The sequence below is a fragment of the Leucoraja erinacea genome, chromosome 22 (assembly GCF_028641065.1).
Source record: "Leucoraja erinacea ecotype New England chromosome 22, Leri_hhj_1, whole genome shotgun sequence".
NCBI lineage: Eukaryota > Metazoa > Chordata > Chondrichthyes > Rajiformes > Rajidae > Leucoraja > Leucoraja erinaceus.
This window is the reverse complement of record NC_073398.1, coordinates 20669489-20692596: the sequence shown is the minus strand read 5'-3', so window position 1 is coordinate 20692596 and position 23108 is coordinate 20669489. Positions and strand designations below refer to the sequence as shown.

Genomic DNA, 23108 nt, shown 5'->3' with positions numbered 1-23108 from the left:
AAAATATTCAATGGCCCAATTGCAATCACTCATTTTGAAGACTCTCAACTGAGACACATTTCCCCTTGGCCTTGTCTAAACTACTTACCCAGGTTCTAGGTTCTCTTACAAGAGGATACATTCTCTCCACATCCACCCTGTCAAGACGTCTCAGGGTCTTCAACCATCATATACTTCAACCTTCTAAACTCCAACATATACAAGCCTAGATTTAAAAACAAAGTGCCAGAGTAACAGCACATCAAGCAGCATCTCTGGAGGATATGGGTCAGGACCCTTCTTCATACCAACCTAACCTTTGCAAACCTATGTGAACAGACAATCACCAGGTATGACGTATAAATCTCTTCTCTACATCCTAGCTTAATTAAGGAAACCAATATTGCATACATACTCCAGATCAGCACCCTTTATAAATGAAATATCTCTACATTTGGGAAGCAGTGAGATTAATAATTTAATCTTAAAATTCTTATTTTGTATAGAAAAAGAAAACAAAATCATGCAATGTTTTAAGTATGAATGAGGCTAGTAATATACTGTGTTCAACAACATACCCTCAGTCCATGAAAAATTATTGGAAATCCTTTCTTTGGCAATTTTTCCCAGTTACAAAATGTATTGGCCACAGACTGATCCATACACATCTTAAGTTCATTGTGATAGAAAAGCTTCGCAGGCAGGTCAAGCAAACATGAATGTGATCGATAATTGTTCACCAGTTTTGTCACCTAAAAAATAAATACTATTTCAACTGCAAATCAGAATACATTTACAGTTTGTCTTTCCCTATCATATTATTTGTATCTCTGGGGTACTTCTAAATCATCCTAGACTAAATTAAAACCAATTTTTTTTTTTTAATGAATTAGTATTTTTAAAATAGTACAGTTCAAAATGAGTGGCTCTGACTCATGGGGTCAATTGGGTTGCTAAAACTTATGTGCAGATAAAAGGCTAATTACTTCATTGGCATTCGCAGAGGTGCACAGGCTTGATGGGTACTGGGGAAGATTTTATCATACTTTTTAACTTTTGTTTATTTTTTGCCTAGCAACGATGCAAGCACTGCTCCCCTCAAAGTCCTGGTGAGTGCAAGATAAGTGACAAGACAATTATCAATGGTTCACATAATTGGAACCATTGATATTATCTTATTATTCTGTTTTTACATTAGATCCTCTTTAACAATTTCATCAGAAATTACTGCATGTTCTGCAATCGCCAAGTGCAAACTGAAGAGTGTAACCTTGAGTGCAGACATTGGTAAAGCTTGATTAATATAAAGAATGGTCTACTTTAAAGTTAATTTAGGTATGATCTTAAGGGTAGCCTTCAGTTAGTTACTGCTCTGCAACCTGGAATTATTATACAAAATGAAATATACATTCTGAAACACTTTTTTTTCATCCCTCAAGTTACATCTGTAATTGTGTAAACTGGTAGTCAAATGAAATAAATCACTCTCCAAAGCTACTCAAATATAAATTATTCTGCAGAACACAAGATGGCACTCATGTACTCAAGCTGATTGCTACGAGAGGTTTAATTCCTCTCCATGCCGAAAGTGCAAAATTATTTGACGCTCCCAGAGGGAGGGCATGTCCAATGGCCAACCGGCAGGACAATAGCACTGAACTAATCCACAGCCCTAGTACTAAGGTTGGGGCTTTGATTTTATAGCCTTGAATGCAGTTGCGATTGGTGACATGACTCACGATTACATGGCCATTTTAGCATTGCAGTGCAAAAGAGACTGAAAATTAGCACACGAGTCTTTGAATTTAAATATGCCAACTTTTGTGCCATCTGTAGTAATTCCTATTTGTCCACATTCGGTCGGTGTCCTATATTCTTGCCTGTTCCCATGCCATCTAAATGTCTCTTAAGCATAGGTGATTGTACTCGAGTCCACCATCTCCTTTGGAGCAAGTTCTGAATATTAGCTGCTCTGTATATCACAGAAATACTCTCAAATGCCCTTTAAAATCTGTCAGAGCCATATGCTTCCCTTTTATTCCTGATCAAAACTTCAATATCCTTTGTAATCCAATATTCCCTGCTTGCCTTACACCCTGACTAGAACATACAAGCTGGGAATTTTTACTAGTTCTCTTTTAAAGGACTCTCACTGTCAGCTATTTTACCTGCAAGCATCCATTCTCAATCAACATTTACTAGGTCTTTGCTTACACTTCAGAAATCATCTTTCCCCCCAATTTAAGACCTTAATCTCACCCCTATCCAAAACTCCCTTGAAATTTATAGAATTATTCTCACTGTTCCCCCCCCAGCCACTTGCTCAGTATTTATTTCTGAAGTTAAAGTCATGTACTTCCTTGACTCATGATGACCTCTGCATATTGTCACAAATAACTTTCTTGTAAGCACTTAAATTCTGCCCATCTAAGCTTCTTGCACTAAATCAATCCCAGTCAAATCTGGGGAAATTAAAATCCCTCACTACTATAACTTTTGCCTGTGTTATTCTTGCACCTTTTAGGATTTCTTTATAAATCTGTTCCTCAAATTACCATTGACTATTGGGAGGCCTGTATTATGAACCAGAAAAATAATTGTCCCTCGATTATTCGCAGGTTCCACTCTAAGTGCCTTTTTGGATGAGCCCTCCAGGATATCCCCTCTAAGTACCACTGTTATGTTCTCCATAATTAGTGAGACCACACTTCTCTCCTGTATTCCCCACTCACATCTAAAATATCTACATACCAAAGCATTGAACTGTCAGCCCTGTTCTTTCCTCAACCTTGTTTCCATGGTTGCAAGATTACAATTCCAACTACTGTACAAAATGGCAAATGCTAACAAATCACCTCAAACTGAGTATTTATATGGGACTTGTATTTACAGTGAATAAACATTAAACTCACCAAAAGTGGATTGTAGGACCCAAGTGCATGCAAGGTTTCATTTCTAGAATACAAAGGCTGGGTCATTAGTCTCTCCAAAAGTGAAATAGACAGACCATAGGTTTTGGCAATTTTCGACTTTATTATTGGTCCCAGCTGCATTGGATCTCCAGCAAGCACAATCTGTTGGATTATAAAATAATTGCACAAGGCTAATTATTGCTGCGTTACAGAAGCCAATATTCAATTATCCTGTAACAGGAAGACATTTCAAAACATCTCAGATCTCAACACTATCTTCTATTATAGTCTTATGAATTTCCTTAATCAGATTGAAAGTTTAAAACAGAGTTAATGTAAACAAACCAGAATATAAACTTGTTATCCATCTTTACTGCTATCTCAGGAAATACTTATTCCAGACCCAAAATGTTCCATTAAATGGGATAAGCCAAACGTAAAGCTGTAGTACCTAATTTGTTGGGTCAAAGAACATTTTTTAAGAGAATACTACAGTAAAACAATCATGAATATTAAATCAAGAAAACTGTGCCAAGCTCTACTCAATTTACTGCAGCATCGTTTAATAATTTTGGCTCTGTCCAGAGGATCTTTCGTTTCCTTGATGGGTGAACAAACTAAACTATCGTTGGATTCTGACTGTTTAAAAAAAAAAAATCTAATTATTTTGTGCTATCATGCCGTACCTGTCCGTCCTTCTCAGATACCAGCAGCAGAGGGATGAGACATTCCGGTTCACTTGCTTGACCAGCTTCATCCACAAATACATGAGTAAAGTGTCCAGTTCTTTATTGCATTTGTGAAAACAAAAAAGTGCACAATCACCTGCTTTGGAAATAAAGTGTAACCTTTCTATTCACCAACCAACTACAACAAAAAGGAATCTTGTCACCAAAGAAATAATTTTATCAACTGTTGCACGTCTTTATTTCTTGATGAATTGGTATCATGTTTTGCAACAGTTTATGGTGGCAGGGTGGCACAGCTGTAGAGTTGCTGCCTTACAGCGCCAAAGATCGGGTTTGATCCTGACTATGAGTGCCGTCTATACGGAGTTTGTACGTTCTCCCCATGACCTGCGTGGGTTTTCTCCGGGTGCTCCGGTTTCCTCTCATACTCCAAATACTTAGAGGATTGTAGGATATTTTGGCTTAGCTAAAAATTATAAATTGTCCCTAGTGTGTGTGTAGGATAGTTTTAATGTACGGGGATTGCTGGTCAGAGTCGACTCGGTGGGCGGAAGGGCCTGTTTCTGCACTGTATCGTTAAACCAAAGTTTTTTTCTGTATAAATGTTATTCACAGTAAACTAAGTTTAATTGATTTTTTTTTTTTTTAATCAATTTTTGAGAATGCTGAAAACAGAAAGGCAAATGCTAAGCTCTAGACGAAAACCAATCACGTTAATCTCTTCCAAATGTTAAATAACTGTGGCTATTTTCACAGTTTAAATGTTTTTCTCAGTACAGTGTCAAATTTGCAAGGCCAGGTCAATATTGAGACCACACAAGACGGAGTGGATTATATTTTTATCATCATAGAATACAAATGTTCTTCTGTAGGCTATTATATTACAATGTAATTTAATTACAAAGTATTTCATTGCTACATGCTTCATTGTACCTCAATCCAATTTGATAGAATAATCCGGCTGTGCTACAGGTGCTTATTATTATCCTAAATCGCGCTGCATCCCGGAGATCTTCTCCATCTTTACTGTACGGCTGGACAATTTCAGGAATATACTGGAGTGGAAATATATGGGGTCAAATCAGAAAATTATCAGGACACAATCGAACAATTACTGAAGAGTGTTACATTTAAACACAAAAACTTCTGTACTTTTTAAATGCAAGAAATAGTAATATCTGGGTATTCCCCATATGTGTGTGTCCTCACTGGGGAAAATCCCAGCCAATACATTTTGTACAGCGGGACAGGCAGCATCTCTGGAGAGAAGGAATGGGTGACATTTCAGGTCTAGACCCTTCTTCGGTCTGAGAATATGTAAAATTATGAAAGGCATAGATAGGGTAGTCAGCAGATACCATGACAATATTTAAGAGGCATTTAGACAGATATGAACATGAAGTTCCTGTACTATATTGTGCTATGTTCTCCCTGCTCACTAGACCCAACGTTCTCTAACATTTCTGAGATGGTATTTTTTTTCCCTTCGTGAAGACAGAACTAATTGTTCTGTTTTTTAATTCCGATTGTAATTTCTCCATTTTTGGGCTGGAGGGGACCAAGACTGGAATTCACCAAAAACACTCTGTAAATATTTACAGCCAAGCTTTGACAGTCAATTTTTTTTGTTCCCTGCTCATATCCTACTTCTCTTTATTCAGATTCAAGACACTGTACTGCAGAATAAAGCAACAGAGGGTCAAATGCTATAACGCTGGCTCAGACTTGGATTTAATGTCCATTTAATTGATCAACATTTAACATGTCCTTGTCTTTCCTGATAGTCATATGAGAATGAAGGTTCTTTGTGCAGATCAGATATTCACTTCCTTTAAAGGATCCATTCTTTGATATAATTTTCTGACAAATGAAATGAAAATATCAAAATAACTCCATGGCCTGGGTCCACAATCAACTGCTTTAAGCCACAAGAGCAGAATAATGACACATAATGGCTGGCTCAATGACTGCGGGCAAACAAAATGCAAATATGGCAAAGCTCATTAAATTCAGTTCCCCAGTTTGAAATGCAGAAAGACATTTAGTACATTTTCATGGCATATTGAAAAACTGTTTATCATGTGCATGTGAATGAATTTGGGAGAGGGATGTGGGAAGTATTTCATGTTGGGTAAAGAGACTTGCATTTGCACTGTCTTTTGCATTGTCTCCTTCAAGATATCCCAAAACCCTTTATAGTTGATTTTTAAATCCAGCTGTTCAGGTCATGTTGTAAATGTGGCAGCCAACTTACACTGAGCAAAATATAATTTTTTTCTCTCTGGCGTTTATCATATTGTTTGCAGTGTACTATGTTTACATATTCTGTTGTACTGCAGCAAGTAATCATTTCATTGTTCTATCTGGCAGATGACAATGAAACACTCTCTTGACTCTAATCTAACAATATCTTGAACTGGTTTTAAGCACAGTGGATCCTTTCCATCCTGACAACAAATGCCCCCAAATCTTTTTTTGCAGAGTGGATGATCGCACCTCTTCCAGTCTGGAGGTAGCATTAACCCGCACCATGTCTCCTTGCTTCAATAAACCACTTTCATGTAACCGTAAGCAGAGCAGGTCAGCAGCACTGTTGGATGGAGCGGCAGCCAAGATCCGACTGTCTGGCAAAGTAAAGTGAATCTGCATAGAAAATCAATACCAGCGTTAAAACTTTGCTAAAATAATAAAAGTTACTGTACTACTGAAACCCCAATCTTCATGCACCCGATAATTTTATTTCATTAAATCTACCTACCTTAAAGAGCATTACTTGGAACTCTGTGAGCAAGTGGATTCCTACACAATTTGTTATTAAGTCATCAGCATGGATATAACTGTGAAGTACATACACTATGTCATCAAATGGCACAACTTGAGTTGTGTACTGGAAGGTGATTCACCACTTTCACATGCAGATCAGGCATGTGTACAGGTCCATATCTTTCCCACAGGGAGAAGGATAGAACAATCACCCTTTAGTACTGATGGAAGGCCAAGATGAGACTATTAAGAGTCAAGTCAAGAGTCAAGAGAGAGTCAAGAGTCAAGAGGCAAGAGTCAATTTAATTGTCATTTGGAACCCTGGAGGTCCAAACGAAATGCCGTTTCTGCAGCCATACATTACACACAAATAGAGATGAGACACAAAACATAATTACATAAGCGGAACATAACCTTCCATGATCATAGCTGGGATGGAAGGCCAAATGACTTCTCCAAACTCCACTGCAAATCCCCCACTGGCGATGTCAGAGGCAAAGTCAAAAGCCCCGGCTGGCGATGGCGATTGTACAATCATAAGCCACGCCGGGTGGTGCAAATACCGCAAAACCGGGTCTTGGTGGTGGAGCCCCCGGTGTGCGCTCGCAGAGTCCGCAGCCATTCCAGCCGCGCGGGGCAGTGGTGTCAGGCCCCGCTCCAGGAGCTCTTCGACCCCGCAACTCGGGCGGGAGAAGTCGCCAAATATTACACCATTTATTACACCAAATAAATAAAGATAAGCGGAAAAATCTACCCTTCTGATGATCATTGCTGGGATGGTATGATGACTTATTCCAAACACAGACAGCAAATCCGTTCACTGGCGTTTAGAGGCTGTGAAAAGCCAATGCAATCTAAAAATACAATCATAACATACAAGACATCAAATACCTGCAAAATGGCTTCAAGGATGGTAACCGTTTTCCCGGTGCCTGGTGGCCCAAACACAATGTACGGCGTTGGTCGGCTTTCTCCACGGAGAATCTGTCTGACTGCAAACTTCTGATGTTCATTCAGCAGTGAATTGTAAAAGTTACATTCTTTTTGGCCCGACGGTTCAGCTCCAAGATTTTCTCCTGCAAAGTTTTTGTTAAAATTGTAGGCAACTAAAGTTTCTAACAGTCTACCATCTTGAAATGTTAAACACTTTAGGGTGATCCACAAGCACAATGCAACAAAAAGTGACTTCAGCTTTGTTCTCTGCAAACACGTGTCTCTAACATGATACATCACACTGAGCAATGGGGAGATCAGAACAGTCGCTCCATGTGGATTATATTCCAGGGAGGACGAAAATGGTTGTGCAAGTTACAATTACCAAACATTCTATTTTTTAAATTGCATTTAATTATTGATTGTAGAAAGTGTAATATAGCAATTTACAAAGGTTTGCATCCTGTGGAGGTCGGCACTCTGGGGACCCAACTACAAGTGGGGCTTTGAATTCAGTCTGATCTACATCTGATAAAACATCTAGGTTCAGGTTGGGCAAGGATGATTTGCCTAATATTACTGTACACGAATTGTATATTTAAAATTGTTATTTTACTGTGAAACTTGGGCCAGGTTTAAAAAAGATTAAAATTCCATGGGCTTGGTTTAGGTTTTAGTTCAGATTAGCTGTGGTTGTATCAAGTTTTATTTTCGTAATCTAAAACATCTGGGGGTGACAAAGTGGCGCAGCAGTAGAGCTGCTGCCATACAGCACAAGATACCCGGGTTCAAGCCTGACTACGGGTGCTGTGTGTGCGGAATTTGTGCATTTTCCCTGTACCCTTGAGTGTTTCCTCCGGTTTCCTCCCACATTCCAAAGGCTTGCAGGTTTGTAGGTTAATTGGCTTCGGTAAATTGCACCTAGTGTGTAGGATGTGAAAGTGGGATAATATAGAACTAGTGTATGGGTGATCGATGGCCAGAGTGGACTCGGTGGGCCGAAGGACCTGTGTCCCCACTGTACCTCTTTACAAAAAAATCTCTATGGTTCACATTTTTAGAAAATGTAAATGTTTGATTGATGTGAATTCACTGACTGTAATGTGCAGAAATAGGCAATCTATTATGCATGAGCACTATTACAGGTGTTTGATCCTTACCAACTGTGTCTCCGGTATCCTGCGGTGAGTCCCCTTTACCTGCACAAGAATTACTTAACTCTGCATTCGCATCCTTCTGGAAAAGTGTTAGAAAAAAATATTGCTGTAAAAATCTGTTATTGACAATATTTACCAACACAGCAACTTGTCATTAAACAAAACAAAGTGGTGAGGAACTCAACTGGTCAGGCAGCGTCTATGGACGGAATAGATAGGACATGTTTTGGGTCGGGGGCCTTCTTCAGACGGATCAAGTAGGGGGAGAAAACTGGAAAAGAGGGGCGCGAGTGGGATAAAGCCAAGCAAGTGATAGATGGATACAGTTGAGGGAGCAGTGATTCGGAGATAGTGACAAAGGCTAGTGGTGCAAAGGAGACAAAAGGATGTTAGGCAAGGAAAGAAGAGGAAGATTAACAGATGCACTGAAAAATGGGGTCAGATGCGCAATGAATGTGCAGGAGAACTACTAAAAGCCGTGTCCCACTGACGAGTTCATTCAAAGAGTTCTCCCGAGTTTGCCCTGATTCGAACTCAGAGATTTACGGTAATGGCTGCTCGTCGGTACTCGGGGCCCTCGTGGACAATTTTCAACCCATGTTAAAAAATCTTCACGAGTCTTCCCGAGCACCTGCCGGTAGTGTTACGAGCCGCTAAGAGACGTCCCCGAGCTCCGACGTACCCGCTACGTTCATTCTCCTTACCACGAATTTGTTTTTTTTTTAAACTCGGGAGAGCTGTTGAATGAACTCGCATGTAATGACGGGGCCATTACACAAGAATCATAAATATCAAAACAAATATAATATCCTCTGCTCATTATACTCCACTCCCAAAATACTGTTTCTTTCCTTGCAGTCAAGCAGCCAATTTGTTTTTAAAGTAGTTTTTTAAGTATTTTTTAAAGGTTCAGCACAGGGATACCAGTGTGGAGTAAGGCAGGTTCAACCAAGGAGGAAATTGATTGTAGAGCAGGTATGGCATCAGGAAGAAGCAGTGAGATGTGTAAGGGCAGTAGCTCAGGTTAAGCAGAGACAGTGGATGGAACTGGGAAAGGGTAAAAAAAAGGGGGTTTAGCTGGAGGGACCTGTGGTGCATGGAGGCGGGTCATGTAAGTTTCCTTATAAGGGCTATTTATGATGTGTTGTCATCACCGCAGAACCTCAAACACTGGGTAGGTGGGGACCCGACCTGTCCCTTGTGTTCAGAGGGGGCAACGTTGAGGCATATTTTAATCAGGATGTCTTTCGCAGGGTCGGTATACTTGGCGGCATAACCAGGTATTGAAGTATACAGCTGCAGCAATTGAGAGGAGGAGAGTACAGGTGAATTCAATAGGCATTAGTACTGGGAATGTAGCGATTAATTTTGTCCATGACAGAGAGAAAGGTTGAGGAGGAAAGTTTGCAGGTAGGTATGAGTCAGGCTCGTTTCGGGGAGCCAGTGATTGGGAGATGCGGGTAAATTTAGGAGAAAAGCTTGTTGTTCCGCAGGAAATAATTGCGGCCAGTTTGAGGCCTGATATAGTGTCAGTTAGTCAGCAGACAGTGTATTTTATAGAACTGACAGTGCCTTGGGAGAACTTAGTGGATGAGGCATATGTAAGGAAAAGGCTTAGATGTGTAGAGTTGAGCAGCGAGGATGGAGAGCAAGAGAACGTCCGGTAGAGGTGGGTTGTAGAGGTTTCATAGCGAGATCGGCCATGTCGCTATTTGGAGAGCTAGGAATTCGCGGACAAAGTTTGCGTCAGGCTGTAAAGCAAATGTCAGAGGCAGCAGAGCAAGGCAGGAGGTGGATTTGTTGGAGAACAAAAAGAGTCAGTTGGGGGCAGAAAGGAAACATATGGCATGCAGTATGTGTATTTCTTTGTAATTGTCGTCTGCAAGTGCAAGTGGTCTTATGCAAGGATGATATTTGTGATGTTACAAGCTTAATGATGGACTAGGATTAGTGGTAGGTAAGATGCAGGTGTTTAGCATTTGTTAGAGTGAGCTAATTGTCTGCAGCTTTCCTTATTTAGTTGATAGCATAGGTGGTGAGAGCAGGTATTGAGGGGGGCTGTTCTGGGAACCAACTGTTGAGCCTTCCCCAGGTGTCATGGGCCTAACTCAACAAAACACCAATGAAGGGAGGTGCCCACTTGATAACCCCCAATGATATACTTGCATCTACAGGATTAGTTTTTTAAAATAATTAATATGTAGATAGCTGGGGGTTTTTTTTTGCATATGGAGTCATTATTGCAAGTTGGTGTATTTAGTTAGATAATACTTTGGTTTTGGGCTTGGTTTTCTTAGTTGAGTGCTTATCCTGGAGTTATAGTACAAGTACTTTGTGTTTTAATTATAAATTATCTTAATTCCTTACTATAGAATTAATGAATTCCTAAAACATCTCTTGAACTCCTCCAGTTAAATTATCTCCAACATTTGGAACAAACATCAGGCTCTAAATGTTGCAACAAAAACGTTGGTCTGGATAAGAAAATATTGAATTCACAGTTCTAGGATACTTAAGTTTGATCCCAATCAGAGTGGGTAAGAAAACAGAATAACCCATATTCAAACAGATCAAAGAAAATGCAAAATATGTGATCTTTCAGAGACAAATTGTAATATTCCATCATACTCTAATGCATATTTTTCATATTCCACACATTTGATAAAACCGCCAAAATATTCTTACATTCTTCATCTGATCTTGAGACTTGCAGCAGTTTTTTCTTTCTAACATGACCATATCAATATCATTCCATGTGGTAACAGTCTGTGGCGATTTGGGCACAATCTTTGCTGGGAGCAAAACTGTGGTTGGAATGGGTAAAAAGGATCAGCAGGTTACTGACTGAAAGAATGAATTTCATATTATTGAAAGAAATATGAAATTATTCAAAGCTGTGGGATTCCATTTATTCAAATCCAAAATTGGCTGTTTTCTACAGAAGAATTTCTGCTAAATTTCATAAGCTCAGTAGCATCCTTATTCAAAAGAATAACCCCCATTGCCAAAAGGTTCAACGTTAGAATTGTCCACTGAAATAATTTTTAAAACCAAACATGAAGCTCACTTTATTTCCTGCAGAATTGAAGTATTTGCTAGAAATTAATTCATTAATCAACAGCCTTTGCAAAATGATTGCTTATGATATTCAATTGATTCTTGTAAATCATAATCAATTGATTCTTGTAAATATTGCAACTATAGTTTGCCTCTCATAATTTTCACGTCTTTGATCCCTTTAGACAAAAGTATGTTCCAAACACTAAGATTCACGTCACATAATGATTGTTTGCTAAATTTTAATACTTTTATTATAGGCGCACTAATTCACAAAAATGTCCTTGAATTACCTATAATAGTCATAGTGCTACACAAACACAGAAACAGAGTATTTGGCTCACCTTGCCAATGCTGACCATGTTGGCAAACTGGGCTAGTCCTATAGCTAAATCCTTTCTATCCATATACCGTAACAGTACAGATAACGCCCTGACTCACAATCTGAAGAAGGGCCTTGACCCGAAATATCATCTATTATTTTTATCCAGAGATGCTGCCTGACCCGCTGAGTTACTCCAGCGTTGTGTGCATATCAGTCCAACTGTCTTTTAAAAGTTAGAATTGTATCCGCTTCTATAGCTTCCTCTTGCAGCTCATTCCAGATAAAGACTATAGTACAAATGGAAAAAGTTGCCCCCGAGGTCTCTCTTAAATTTCTCCCCTCTCACCTTAAGCCAATGTCCTCTCATTCTAGAATCCTCTACCCTGGGAAAAGACAGTTCACTTAAATCATGCTTATAATGATATTGTACATATAAATAAGGCCACTACTGCCTCCCACCCTCCAAAGAAAAGTCCAAGCCTGTCCAACTTCCCACTATAACTAAAGCCTGGGAGCACAGATAACAAGAAAATCTCTTCTCTGCCCTTTCCATCAATTACATCTTTCCTGTAGCTGGGCGACCAGAACTGCACACAAGTCCAAGTGTGGTTTTACCAATTACTTGTATAATTGCATCTTGTGCCAACATTTGTTCTCAATACCATGCCCAATGATGGCAAGCGTGTCAAACACCTTCACCACACTGTCCACCTGACTGGCCACTTTCAGGGAGCCATGCACCTGCACCCACAGATATATTTTGTTCTGCAACACTCTCCTGGACTATTATTTACTGTGTATGCCCGACTCTGGTTTGACACACCAACGTGCAACACCTCACACCTGTCCAAGTTAAATTCCATTTGCCATACCTTGGCGTGTTTCCCCAAGTGATCTGGATCCAGTTGTAAATTTAGGTATCACTTTCTCACTGTCGACAACACCCCCAATTTTGGTGTCATCTGCAAACTACATAGTCATCGAACTCATCATATACAGTATATAAAGCATTGGTGGACCCAGGAACGACCTTTGTGGTACTCCACTGATCACAGGCCTTCAATCAAAAAAAAAATAACAACCCTCCACAATTATCCTTGGTCTCTTTCCTTTAATTTCAACCAATTGGCTAACTTACCTTGGATTCCATGCATTCTAGTAGATTTTATGTCATGTGCTAATCAAACATTTTTTATTCTGGATGTCAAGATTTAATAACCGTTTAGTCAAAGCACAGCAAAAGTATGTTATTTAAAATACACATCACATATTACATCACAGTAAAAACCTAGTTCTCGGCTCAATTAATAAACATTCAGATTACGAGACATCCTTCTCTGGAACTCACCTTTTCATTCATATATAATCTTACGAGTTTAAAGCAATGTCTTTTGAAAATCTAATTTATATCTAGATATTCTACCTATACTAAATTATATATCTTTTCACAGAATCTCATTTGAAAAATAAAGTTCCACAAAAAACTAGCTATTACAAGATTGAAATCTGAATTCTAAACACAACCATTATTCCTTTCCCTTCGCAACACAATTTGTTTCTTGATGATAGCACCATTGAACCATTGAGAGATATCAAGATAATCTAATAACAAATTTGTTTTCTACAGGAGCGCAGATTTTACACGTTTTTCACTTCTATAAAATGTAATTGTCCTTCAAGGCTTAAACATTGTATTTTGATACCAGAGACAAGAAAAGTTGCATCCATTTTGACATTTGCTGGAAAACAAACTCAATCAGAGGTCGTTATACCTGTTTCACCAAGGTAAACAGCTTGTTCCACTCCAAAGTGACATCTCCGAGCTGAAACTCTGAAATGGAAGCATTCTGAATCAATAAAGATCATTGGCTATTCTGGTAAATAATAATAATTTTATTATCTACTTGCAGTTATGGTACATTTTCCAAACTACACCTAGTGTTTACCTGTTATATGTGAATTCCACATCCACAGGCTCCCTGTCGTAAGTCTGGACAAATGCCGAATTGAATTTCAGCACCAGTTCATCATCGTTCACCTAGAGCAGGAGATTTGGGGGCAGGGAGTAGGAAAGTGACAAGTTGAAAGAGGAGAGCACAGTTATTGAGTTACACAAAGACCTCATATTTAAACATTAAACCCTTCTTCAGACTGATGATTGTTGCCCAATTATTACTGGTACTCAAGATCACCGTTTATTTGTCTGTTTACCTGGATTACGTAGCCAAAATACTGCACTTCAGTTTCCATGCCATAAGAACTTTTCACTATCACTCGATCACCTAAAGCCAAACACAAATATATTCTCACAGTATTCCAATTAAATCACATGAACAGCAAGACAATTGGACAAATATTTTTGTTTTTAAATCCATCATATCCAATGAATGAATATAGAAGTTGGGATGTAATGTTAAAATTGTACAAGGCATTGGTGAGGCCAATTCTGGAGTATGGTGTACAATTTTGGTCGCCTAATTATAGGAAGGATGTCAACAAAATAGAGAGAGTACAGAGGAGATTTACTAGAATGTTGCCTGGGTTTCAGCAACTAAGTTACAGAGAAAGGTTGAACAAGTTAGGGCTTTATTCTTTGGAGCGCAGAAGGTTAAGGGGGGACTTGATAGAGGTTTTTAAAATGATGAGAGGGATAGACAGAGTTGACGTGGAAAAGCTTTTCCCACTGAGAGTAGGGAAGATTCAAACAAGGGGACATGACATGAGAATTAATAATAATAATAATAATAATCTTTATTTATATAGCACTTTTCAACAAAACCAGTATTTGAACCAAAGTGCTTTACAGAGTTTGATTAAATTAATAGAACAGACCAAATGTCAATATATCCATACAAAAAACAAAAAAGAGAAAAAAGAAAAAAAGACACAGAACCGTACACTATAGAAATCAACATGAAACGTCCCCCCACAGCAGAATTCACTGTGAGGGAAGGCACTAAAAATATCCAGTTCTCCCTCTCATAGTCCACCCGAGGTCGGGGTCTATATGTGGCCTCCTCAGCCAACTCGATTTTCTCAGGCCCTCTGCCGCGAAGCTGGATCATCGGCGTCGGGTGAACATTCTTCAGCGGCCTGGACTGAAGCGGCCGCTCCCTCCCTGAAGACTGCAATGTCCAAAGTTCTCAGGCCGCGCTGGCCGGACCGCTGACATTGGCGAACTCGGACACCAGGCCCCGTGGTGTTAAAATCCTGGGCCGCCCGCCCGCGGCTGGATGCTCTGCAGCCGCAGCTCAGCGATGTTGCAGTCGGCGTTCCAGTGCCCCGGAGCTTACCCGAAGGCGACCCGGTAAGCCATCGCCCGCTCCGTGTTGGTGTCCCAGCATCTGCACCGCCGGCGAAGCTGTGGTCCCGGCAGGAAATCGTCGCTCCAGCGCTGCTCCAGCTCGATGGTAGGCTGCACAGAGAGGACGAAGAAGCGGTTCGGAAGAAAACCGCATCTCCGACCAGGTAGGACTGGGATCAAAACAGTTTCCCCCTTCCCCCCCCCCCCCCCCCCCACAGACAAGAAGACTTCCAATTAAAAGTTCCCACAGACAGGACTAAAAATAAAAATAAAAAGGGAGAAAGGACGGACTGCAGGAGGAGCAGCCATACACAACAGCGCATCACCCCCGCACTCCGCCATCTTAGAGAAGGGAGATAAGGGGAGAAGGGGGATAGAGGGAGAGGAGGGAGGTAGGGAGGGGAGAGGGGTTATGGAGGGTGGGAGGAAGTGACTGAGGGTATCCACGCGTGCAGATTTAAAAATAACTGAAAGTCGCCCCTTGCGTGGGCCCGGTATCCGCGTGTGTGGGATTTGAAGTTACCACGGCGATGAGGCTGGGGCGAGAGGTGGGGGCGGCGGCGGCGCTGCCGCACCTGGCCCACGGGAAGGGAGAGGAGCGGGACCCTGGGCAAGGACTAGGCTGCAGTCTCCGCCTCCCCCGGCTCCAGGGCCGCTCAGCCTCCCCCCCCCCCCCCCCCCCCCCGCCCGACCGACCAAGTACAACTTAATCCCCGACGTTGTGGAGAAAACGGGAACGGGGCTGGCGGTGGTTTACATCGCGATCCCGGGGAGGTGAGGAGAGAGAGTGGGGGGGATTAAGAGGAGGAGGTAGGGAGGGAGAGGGAGGAATTGGACTAAAAATAAAAATAAAAAAGGGAGAAAGGACGGACCGCAGGAGGAGCAGCCATACACAACGGCGCATCACCCCCGCAGTCCGCCATCTTTAAGGGACTGAAGTTTAGGGGTAACATGAGGGGGAACTTCTTTACTCAGAGAGTGGTAGCTGTGTGGAATGAGCTTCCAGTGAAGGTGGTGGAGGCAGGTTCGTTTTTATCATTTAAAAATAAATTGGATAGTTATATGGATGGGAAGGGAATGGAGGGTTATGGTCTGAGCGCAGGTATATGGGACTAGGGGAGATTATGTGTTCGGCATGGACTAGAAGGGTCGAGATGGCCTGTTTCCGTGCTGTAATTGTTATATGGTTAATACTACATGTAAAAAAATGGCCCTGAAGTTTTAAAGGAATGCAGGCATTTACATCCGCCAGTCAGAGATCACGATTCCTGCAGATTCATGTCATACAGCGTGGAATCAGGCCCTTTGGCCCAACTTGCCCACATCGACCAAGATGCCCCATCTACAGTACACTTGTCCGACTTGCTTGCGTTTGACCCATATCCCTCCAAACCTGTCCTATCCATGTTCCTGGAGAAACTCAGTGGGTGAGGCAGCATCTATGGAGCGAAGGAAATAGGCAACGTTTTGGGTCGAAACCCTTCTTCTGAAGAAGGGTTGCGACCCAAAACTTTGCCTATTTTTGTCTACCTTCGATTTTCCCTTCGATTTTCCAGCATCCGCAGTTCCTTCTTAAACAACTATCCATGTTCCTCTCTGTTTCTTAAACGTTGCAATAGTCCCAGCCTCAACTACCTCTTCAGTCACAAAACTGGATACTTTTCCCGAGAGGACTGTGCCGCTCTGAATGGTCACCAGCAATGCAGCACCAAGTTCCTGAACTGTCGTAGCACAATCAGGAAATCTGCATGCTTGACCTAGCGACAGGTTAGGCCAGGCTTGGTTTTAGCTACTCCATTCATTTCAATGGAGAGCATCAGCTGTGATGGAAGGGAAAACCTTTTTGTGTCGACCACCAATTTTCATTAACTGACATGGTGATTACACACATTTTGAATTAAGTATTTTATATTTTTACAATTTAAAAGCATTAACAGATTTGAATCTTATAAGTGTGCAAGAAGGAACTGCAGATGCTGGTTTACACCGAAGGTAGACACAAAAGGCTGGAGTAACTTAGCGGGACAGACGACATCTCTGGAAGGAAGGAATGGGTGACGTTTCGTGTCTGAAGAAAGGTCTTGGTCCGAAACGTCACCCTTTCCTTCTCTCCAGAGATGCTGCCTGTCCCGCTGAGTTACTCCAGCATTTTGCGTCTACCTACGATTTAAACCAGCATCTGTAATTCTTTCCTACAGGCTTGGGATGCAGATAGACGGAGAAATTGAAAGAAGGCGATAGTTCCAACAGTAAGCTGTGACGTGGCTTTGCTGGTTGTCTCGAAGTTGACATTAGAGGTCAGGAAGCTTGGTGGTGGTGAGGGCATCACAAATCAGCTGCTGCCTCCTCTGTCATTTAGGTTCAATAGTGTAGAGGATGTTTCCACTAGTGGGAGAGTTTGGGACTAGAGGTCGTAGCCTCAGATTAAAGGACGTTCCTTTAAGAAGGAGATGAGGAGGAATCTCTTTAGTCAGAGGGTGGTGAATCTGTGGAATTGTTTACTACAGAAGGCCGTGAAGGCAAAGTCAGTGGATATATATAAGGTTCTTGATTAGTACGGGTGCCAGGGGTTATGGGGAGAAGGCAGGAGAATGGGGTTAGGATTGAGAACCATGATTGAATGACGGAGTAGTCTTGATGGGTTAAATTACCTAATTCTACTCCTATCACATGATCTTATGAATTCCCTCCTGTTTCATCCCAAAAAAAACTTAATCCCAGGAATTAATGACCAACTCACCAATAACCACAGATGGTCTTCCTTCAACCAGCCCTGGAACCTCTAGAGTTAGGAAGTCACCGAACTTTTTCAAAACTACTGCCATCATGTTGAACTCTCTTATCTCCATCTCAGCATTAATTTCTTCCAGCCACAGAAGTGTTGAAAAACGATTCACATAGCTTGACATACTCAAAGGCTGGAAAGATTTTAAATAACAAATATTTACTTTAAAAGCAGGATAATTTTTCTTGTAAATCAAAAAAAAAAATAAGCAGAGCTACGGACCTGGGCAAGATCTGGCTCAATGGTGAGGACATCAGCACCCTTACCAATGCATTCCTTCAGTCGCTCAGGTATGGGGTATTGTGGAAGGAAGCTCGGTATGTGTCTTCTCATAAGCCTAGACAGAACATACACAGTATTAAAAACGAGGACAGCTGACACCCTAGCTTCTGAAAGGGCTTTCCATTTGGATTTCCCTGCATGACATGAAATTGTTGACTTTCAAAAATGAAGTATCGAGCTACGCATTCTCCATTTAAAATCTGCCTTTAAACTTATTTGCAAACTTTATAAATTTCTTGGGAGAAAACCCATGGGGAGAACGTACAAACTCCATACAGATAGCACCTGTAATCAGGATCGAACCCAGATCTCTGGTGCTGTAAGGCAGCAACTCTATTGCTTGAAAGTCAACACAAACGATTTCTATCTTCTATGTCAGGAAGGAAAATCCAGATGGATAGGAAAGTGAAAACGCTTTCAGAAGCTAAGGTGTTAGCTGTCCTAGTTTTATATGGTTCTGGTACACTGTAACATGATATCCCACCTCCTGTACTCAATATCCTTATCAATTAAGACAAGCATGCCAAACGCCATCTTCACCACCGTGTCTACCTATGTACCCACTTTCAGGGAACTACATTCCCTAGGATATCTCTCCTCTACAATACTTGTGAGATCGGCAAACTCATTGATCAAAACAGGATCAATCTTACCTGTACTTGATCCCACATCATTAGCCTCCAAGAATAACTCCCAACTCTCCATACAAGGTAATTAACATCCAACCTGAATAACCTGCTAAATATTTTATTTTGCAATAAGATCACTTCTAATTCTTCTAAACCCCAGAGAATCTAAGACCACCCTACCCACTTTCTCTAGAAGTGCTGCAATTCCTCTTATCAAATGTATAAACCACACACTGCAAAGAACTCTTTACGCTGTGCATTTTTTACAAATTATTTAATGGCACCTTTTAGGATATTGCACTGCTATTATTGTAGTGTTGGTTTCCTTTTGATTTGTTTGATGTGGCCTGTGTAGTACGGGATAATACTGTGACCTTGGTGCAAGGAGAGTTTCCTCATCAGTGATCACGTCCACCACCACATAGCGACCTATCACAAAGTTCTTAAAATAGAACAGGAGAAGATCTCTGCAACGACCAGGATTTCTGTTTGAGAAAAAAAAATATTGATTTAGAATCAGCAAAAAAAAGAGAAAATTGTTGTCATGTGTTCCAAGAATTTTAAATTCATGTAAAATCTTAAAAATCCAATACTGTCACAAGTAACTGCAGCAACAATATATTATACCAATTCCTTTTAAATTCATACTTTGGAAATCTATTACACTTTATTTAAAAATGTCCATGTGCTGTAGATAAAGAAATTAACTATATCTTGGATCAAAAGGGCTTTTGCAAAAGGGCATTGTCAATTGCTCTCACTTGATGTGACCATTTTTGATCACCTCTATTACTTGCATCCAATATTGTTTATGAAATAAAATTACAGTTTGCTACTTTTTCAAGCTACAGATAGTGATCAGCATATTAAAGCTCTTTTCATCAATGCAATATTTCCAATAAACAGATTCTTACTTTGCTTCACAAGTTAGGTTTATGAAGGCCTTTCCACCAGGAGATATTTGCTGTGCCCCTTCAACAATTTCTGCATCCGTATTGAAGTGCAGGTTTATCTTCTCAGTAGGATGGTTAGCCGGTGGACAATTTATTTGATTACTCATACTCTCTGAGGTTTGTGGCATGTCCTTTAGCAATTTAGCCAGAGTACTTAGTGAATCAGTCGCCAGATCTTGACCTGAAGTTCTCTCACAAAGTGTTGGTCCCTGTGTACGATTGATAGTTGCAGAGAGGAAATGAGAATCTGCCTGAACCATTGTTCTGGGAAGAGGAGAGACAATGTTTTGAGACAATTGGGACCCCTGCCGTATTACAACAGAGTCCCTGTTGTTGCTTGTCTTTGGAGAACGTGGCTGGAACCATTTGCACTGATGCCAAAAGGAATTGATTTTCTCTTTCCCACCCAGCTACTGAATAACGCAGAAGGGTCTGGGTCTCTTTTCCTTTGTTCCTAAAATAAAAAAATAAAAAATCACTGATAAATAATGCAGAATAAAACCAAATATGCTTTAAAGCCATTACTTCCACTGTTAACTGAACCTGTTCATAAATCAATAACTTTCAGACTCGAGTCACAGTATTTTTTAAAAACCCGCTACCACTCAAGTTGGACTCAGTAAGTTCTTCCTTCTTAGCCTTCAATTTAGGATCTGCAATTAACACTCAAATCTTCTGCCATCAGAATGCTTTGCTCCAGTAGTGCAAGTTAGTAAAGCTCAGCCATAGGAACCTGCTGTCTGTGTGGAGATTGCACCTTCACCACATGTCTATATGGGATACGGTGGGTACAACACTCACAGGCCTTAGTGATAGGAGCAGAATTAGGCCATTCAGCCCATCAAGTCTACTTCGCCATTCAATCATGGCTGATATATCTCTCTCCCCCAACTCCATTCTCCTGCCTTCTCCCCATAACCCCGGACACCCGTACTAATTAAGATTCTATCTCTGCTTTAAAAATATCCATTGATGGTCCCCACAGCCTTCTGCGGCAAAGAATTCCACAGATTCACCACCCTCTGACTACAGAAACAATTTGGGGGCCTATAGTACAATCCTAAATCATCCCCTTTATTTCTCACCTCCTCCCATATACCCTCACTGACGATTCTTCAGCAATGTCATTTTGAATTACTGCCATAATAGTAACCATTTGATAATGGGCCTCCTCCATAGGAGTGGAAACAAGTGAATCAAATCTAGAATATAGTACCAGGAAGGCCAGGATTTTCCTTGAGGAAATAATTCCAGCTGATACTTCCCGACCTGCTAGAAGAGCATCTGTTCTGCCTGCCAGACCCAAACACAGTCTGAAGAAGGGACTCGACCCAAAACGTCACCCTTCCTTTTCTCTAGTGATGTTGCCTGAGTTACTCGAGCTTTTTGTGTCTATCTTAGTAGTAGTAGTAGTAGTAGGCCCCCTTCGGTCATGACTGACTACGGGTGATGCATCCTGGTCGGATGCAAATCTGGGCGATGTCAAATGGAGGACAGTCCCCCCCCCCCCCCCCTCTCTCCGCGTTGCTGATCGATCCAAAGGAACAGCAGGGCCATTATAGTTTGGCACCAGCGCCGTCGCAGGAGCTGCCAGAGCGAGGTTGTAGACAACGACGAACTGCCTTAGGGGCTCTGACTCCGGATTTTCTTGAGGTTTACTCCTGGAGCCATTTCCATGACTGGATATGGCCACAAGGCAGTGGAGGTTTTAAATCAGTTTTCCCTCACCTAGATGTATTGCCTTCCCAGGCTGACGAGCCCCATCTGCCCGAGACTCATGGCGGCAGGGGCGTCTACCTTCCCGTGCAGGTCTATAGCACCTGCCCACTGCCCATCTTAGACCCAAACACAATTTGTTTATCTGGACAATCCTAGATTAATGGGCATTCACTTCCGTTTATTCAGTGCAGTGTGGACAGAAGTGTTGGCAATTTATTCACTCATTGTGCAAACATATTTAATTCACTTCCGCCTCTGCAAATCCACAATAACATTCTATTTTGGAAGTGTCTTTTTCAAATAAAAGTGAAAGTGAATCATTACCAAAGATTTCAACTATTTCACTGTCAAAGAAAAACCCTGCCAATAAAGGTAATGCATATACCCAAAACACAACTCAAACGCGGGGACACGATGGGTTTCGTACAGATAACAAACACATAAACTTACTCAATCCACACCATCAAGTCTTTTCTCTCCCCATTCTTCATAGTACCAAAGTCAAAACTCCTTGTAATTTCCAGTCCTCCTTTGTCAGAGAATAATTCCACATCAATTTGTTCAAGATTTTTATTGTTTATTGCCAGCAATGGAACACTGAAAGAGATAGCTGTACATTTTAGAATTGGAAGATGTCATTATTTCCCATCCAGTGCATTTCCACTTCCTGCGCCATAATGAACAGGTTGGCCTTCATCAGACACGAAACGGAAATAAAATTTGCTTAATTTATATTTGGTAAATTTAAACAGCAACAAGTTCATTTTTTTTTAAATGTTTACCACAGGGTATTATAAACTCTGTTTTCTACTCCGTTTCCAGTAATATGTTTATCTCAGGTTCATTCCACATTGGATCCATCCCACCATCGGTACAGACAAGAGAGCAAAGATTTTAGGTATTAATAATTTGTGTCTTAGACAATAGGTGTAGGCCATTCGGCCCTTCGAGCCAGCACCGCCATTCAATGTGATCATGGCTGATCATCCCCAATCAGTACCCATTCCTGCCTTCTCCCCATATCCCTTGACTCCGCTTGTCAGTTCATTTAAAGATCAGCAAATCCTTCCATTTTGACTGGTATGATCTATTTTTCTTATTTTTGAGTTAAGTTTTTCCAAATACTGCTGCTGCTGAAATACAGATTAACAGAAGAAAATGCAATTAAAAAAAATCAGAACTTTTGAACATTTAGAGCTAAGGTGGCCGATCTCCACAATTCTGTGCCAAGATCAGTATTTAATTACAGTTTATAGTTATTGATCTAACATATTATACTAGACTTTCCACATATTCTTGATTTATCAAATGATGTAGGATCTGAATAATACTGCGTTCAAGTGAAATTGAATGTTCTTTGACCATGTTCAACAATCATTTCCCACGCAGCTGTGCAAAAGCTGCCTTGTCAGAGGCCATTGACAGACTTAAAGCTTGTTTGCAATTTACTCTGGAGCCAGAGAGCCTGCCAACATTCACCACATTTTGACATGGCACGGGAGGAAAAATTATCAAGAAATTAAATAATGTGATGCAGAGAGGAATTACACTATTAATTCTAAAATCCGTCTCTCACCACACAGAGAAATGGAGGATTGAATTGTTTTTTAAATTACAGATT

The 23108-nt window shown here is 40.9% G+C and overlaps 1 protein-coding gene across 1 annotated transcript in view; it reads right to left on the bottom strand.

The window, feature by feature from the left end:
• Positions 1-23108, bottom strand: part of LOC129707773 (RNA helicase Mov10l1-like) — a 39056-nt gene that overhangs the window by 4553 nt on the left and 11395 nt on the right. The window contains 17 exon segments of the mRNA XM_055653062.1: positions 558-731; positions 2892-3053; positions 3578-3677; positions 4514-4635; positions 6077-6223; positions 7235-7419; positions 8437-8512; positions 11119-11237; positions 13588-13646; positions 13762-13853; positions 14027-14097; positions 17860-18037; positions 18127-18241; positions 19100-19300; positions 19730-19964; positions 19966-20222; positions 21938-22084. Coding sequence (XP_055509037.1) covers positions 558-731; positions 2892-3053; positions 3578-3677; positions 4514-4635; positions 6077-6223; positions 7235-7419; positions 8437-8512; positions 11119-11237; positions 13588-13646; positions 13762-13853; positions 14027-14097; positions 17860-18037; positions 18127-18241; positions 19100-19300; positions 19730-19964; positions 19966-20222; positions 21938-22084 — 2440 coding nt within the window.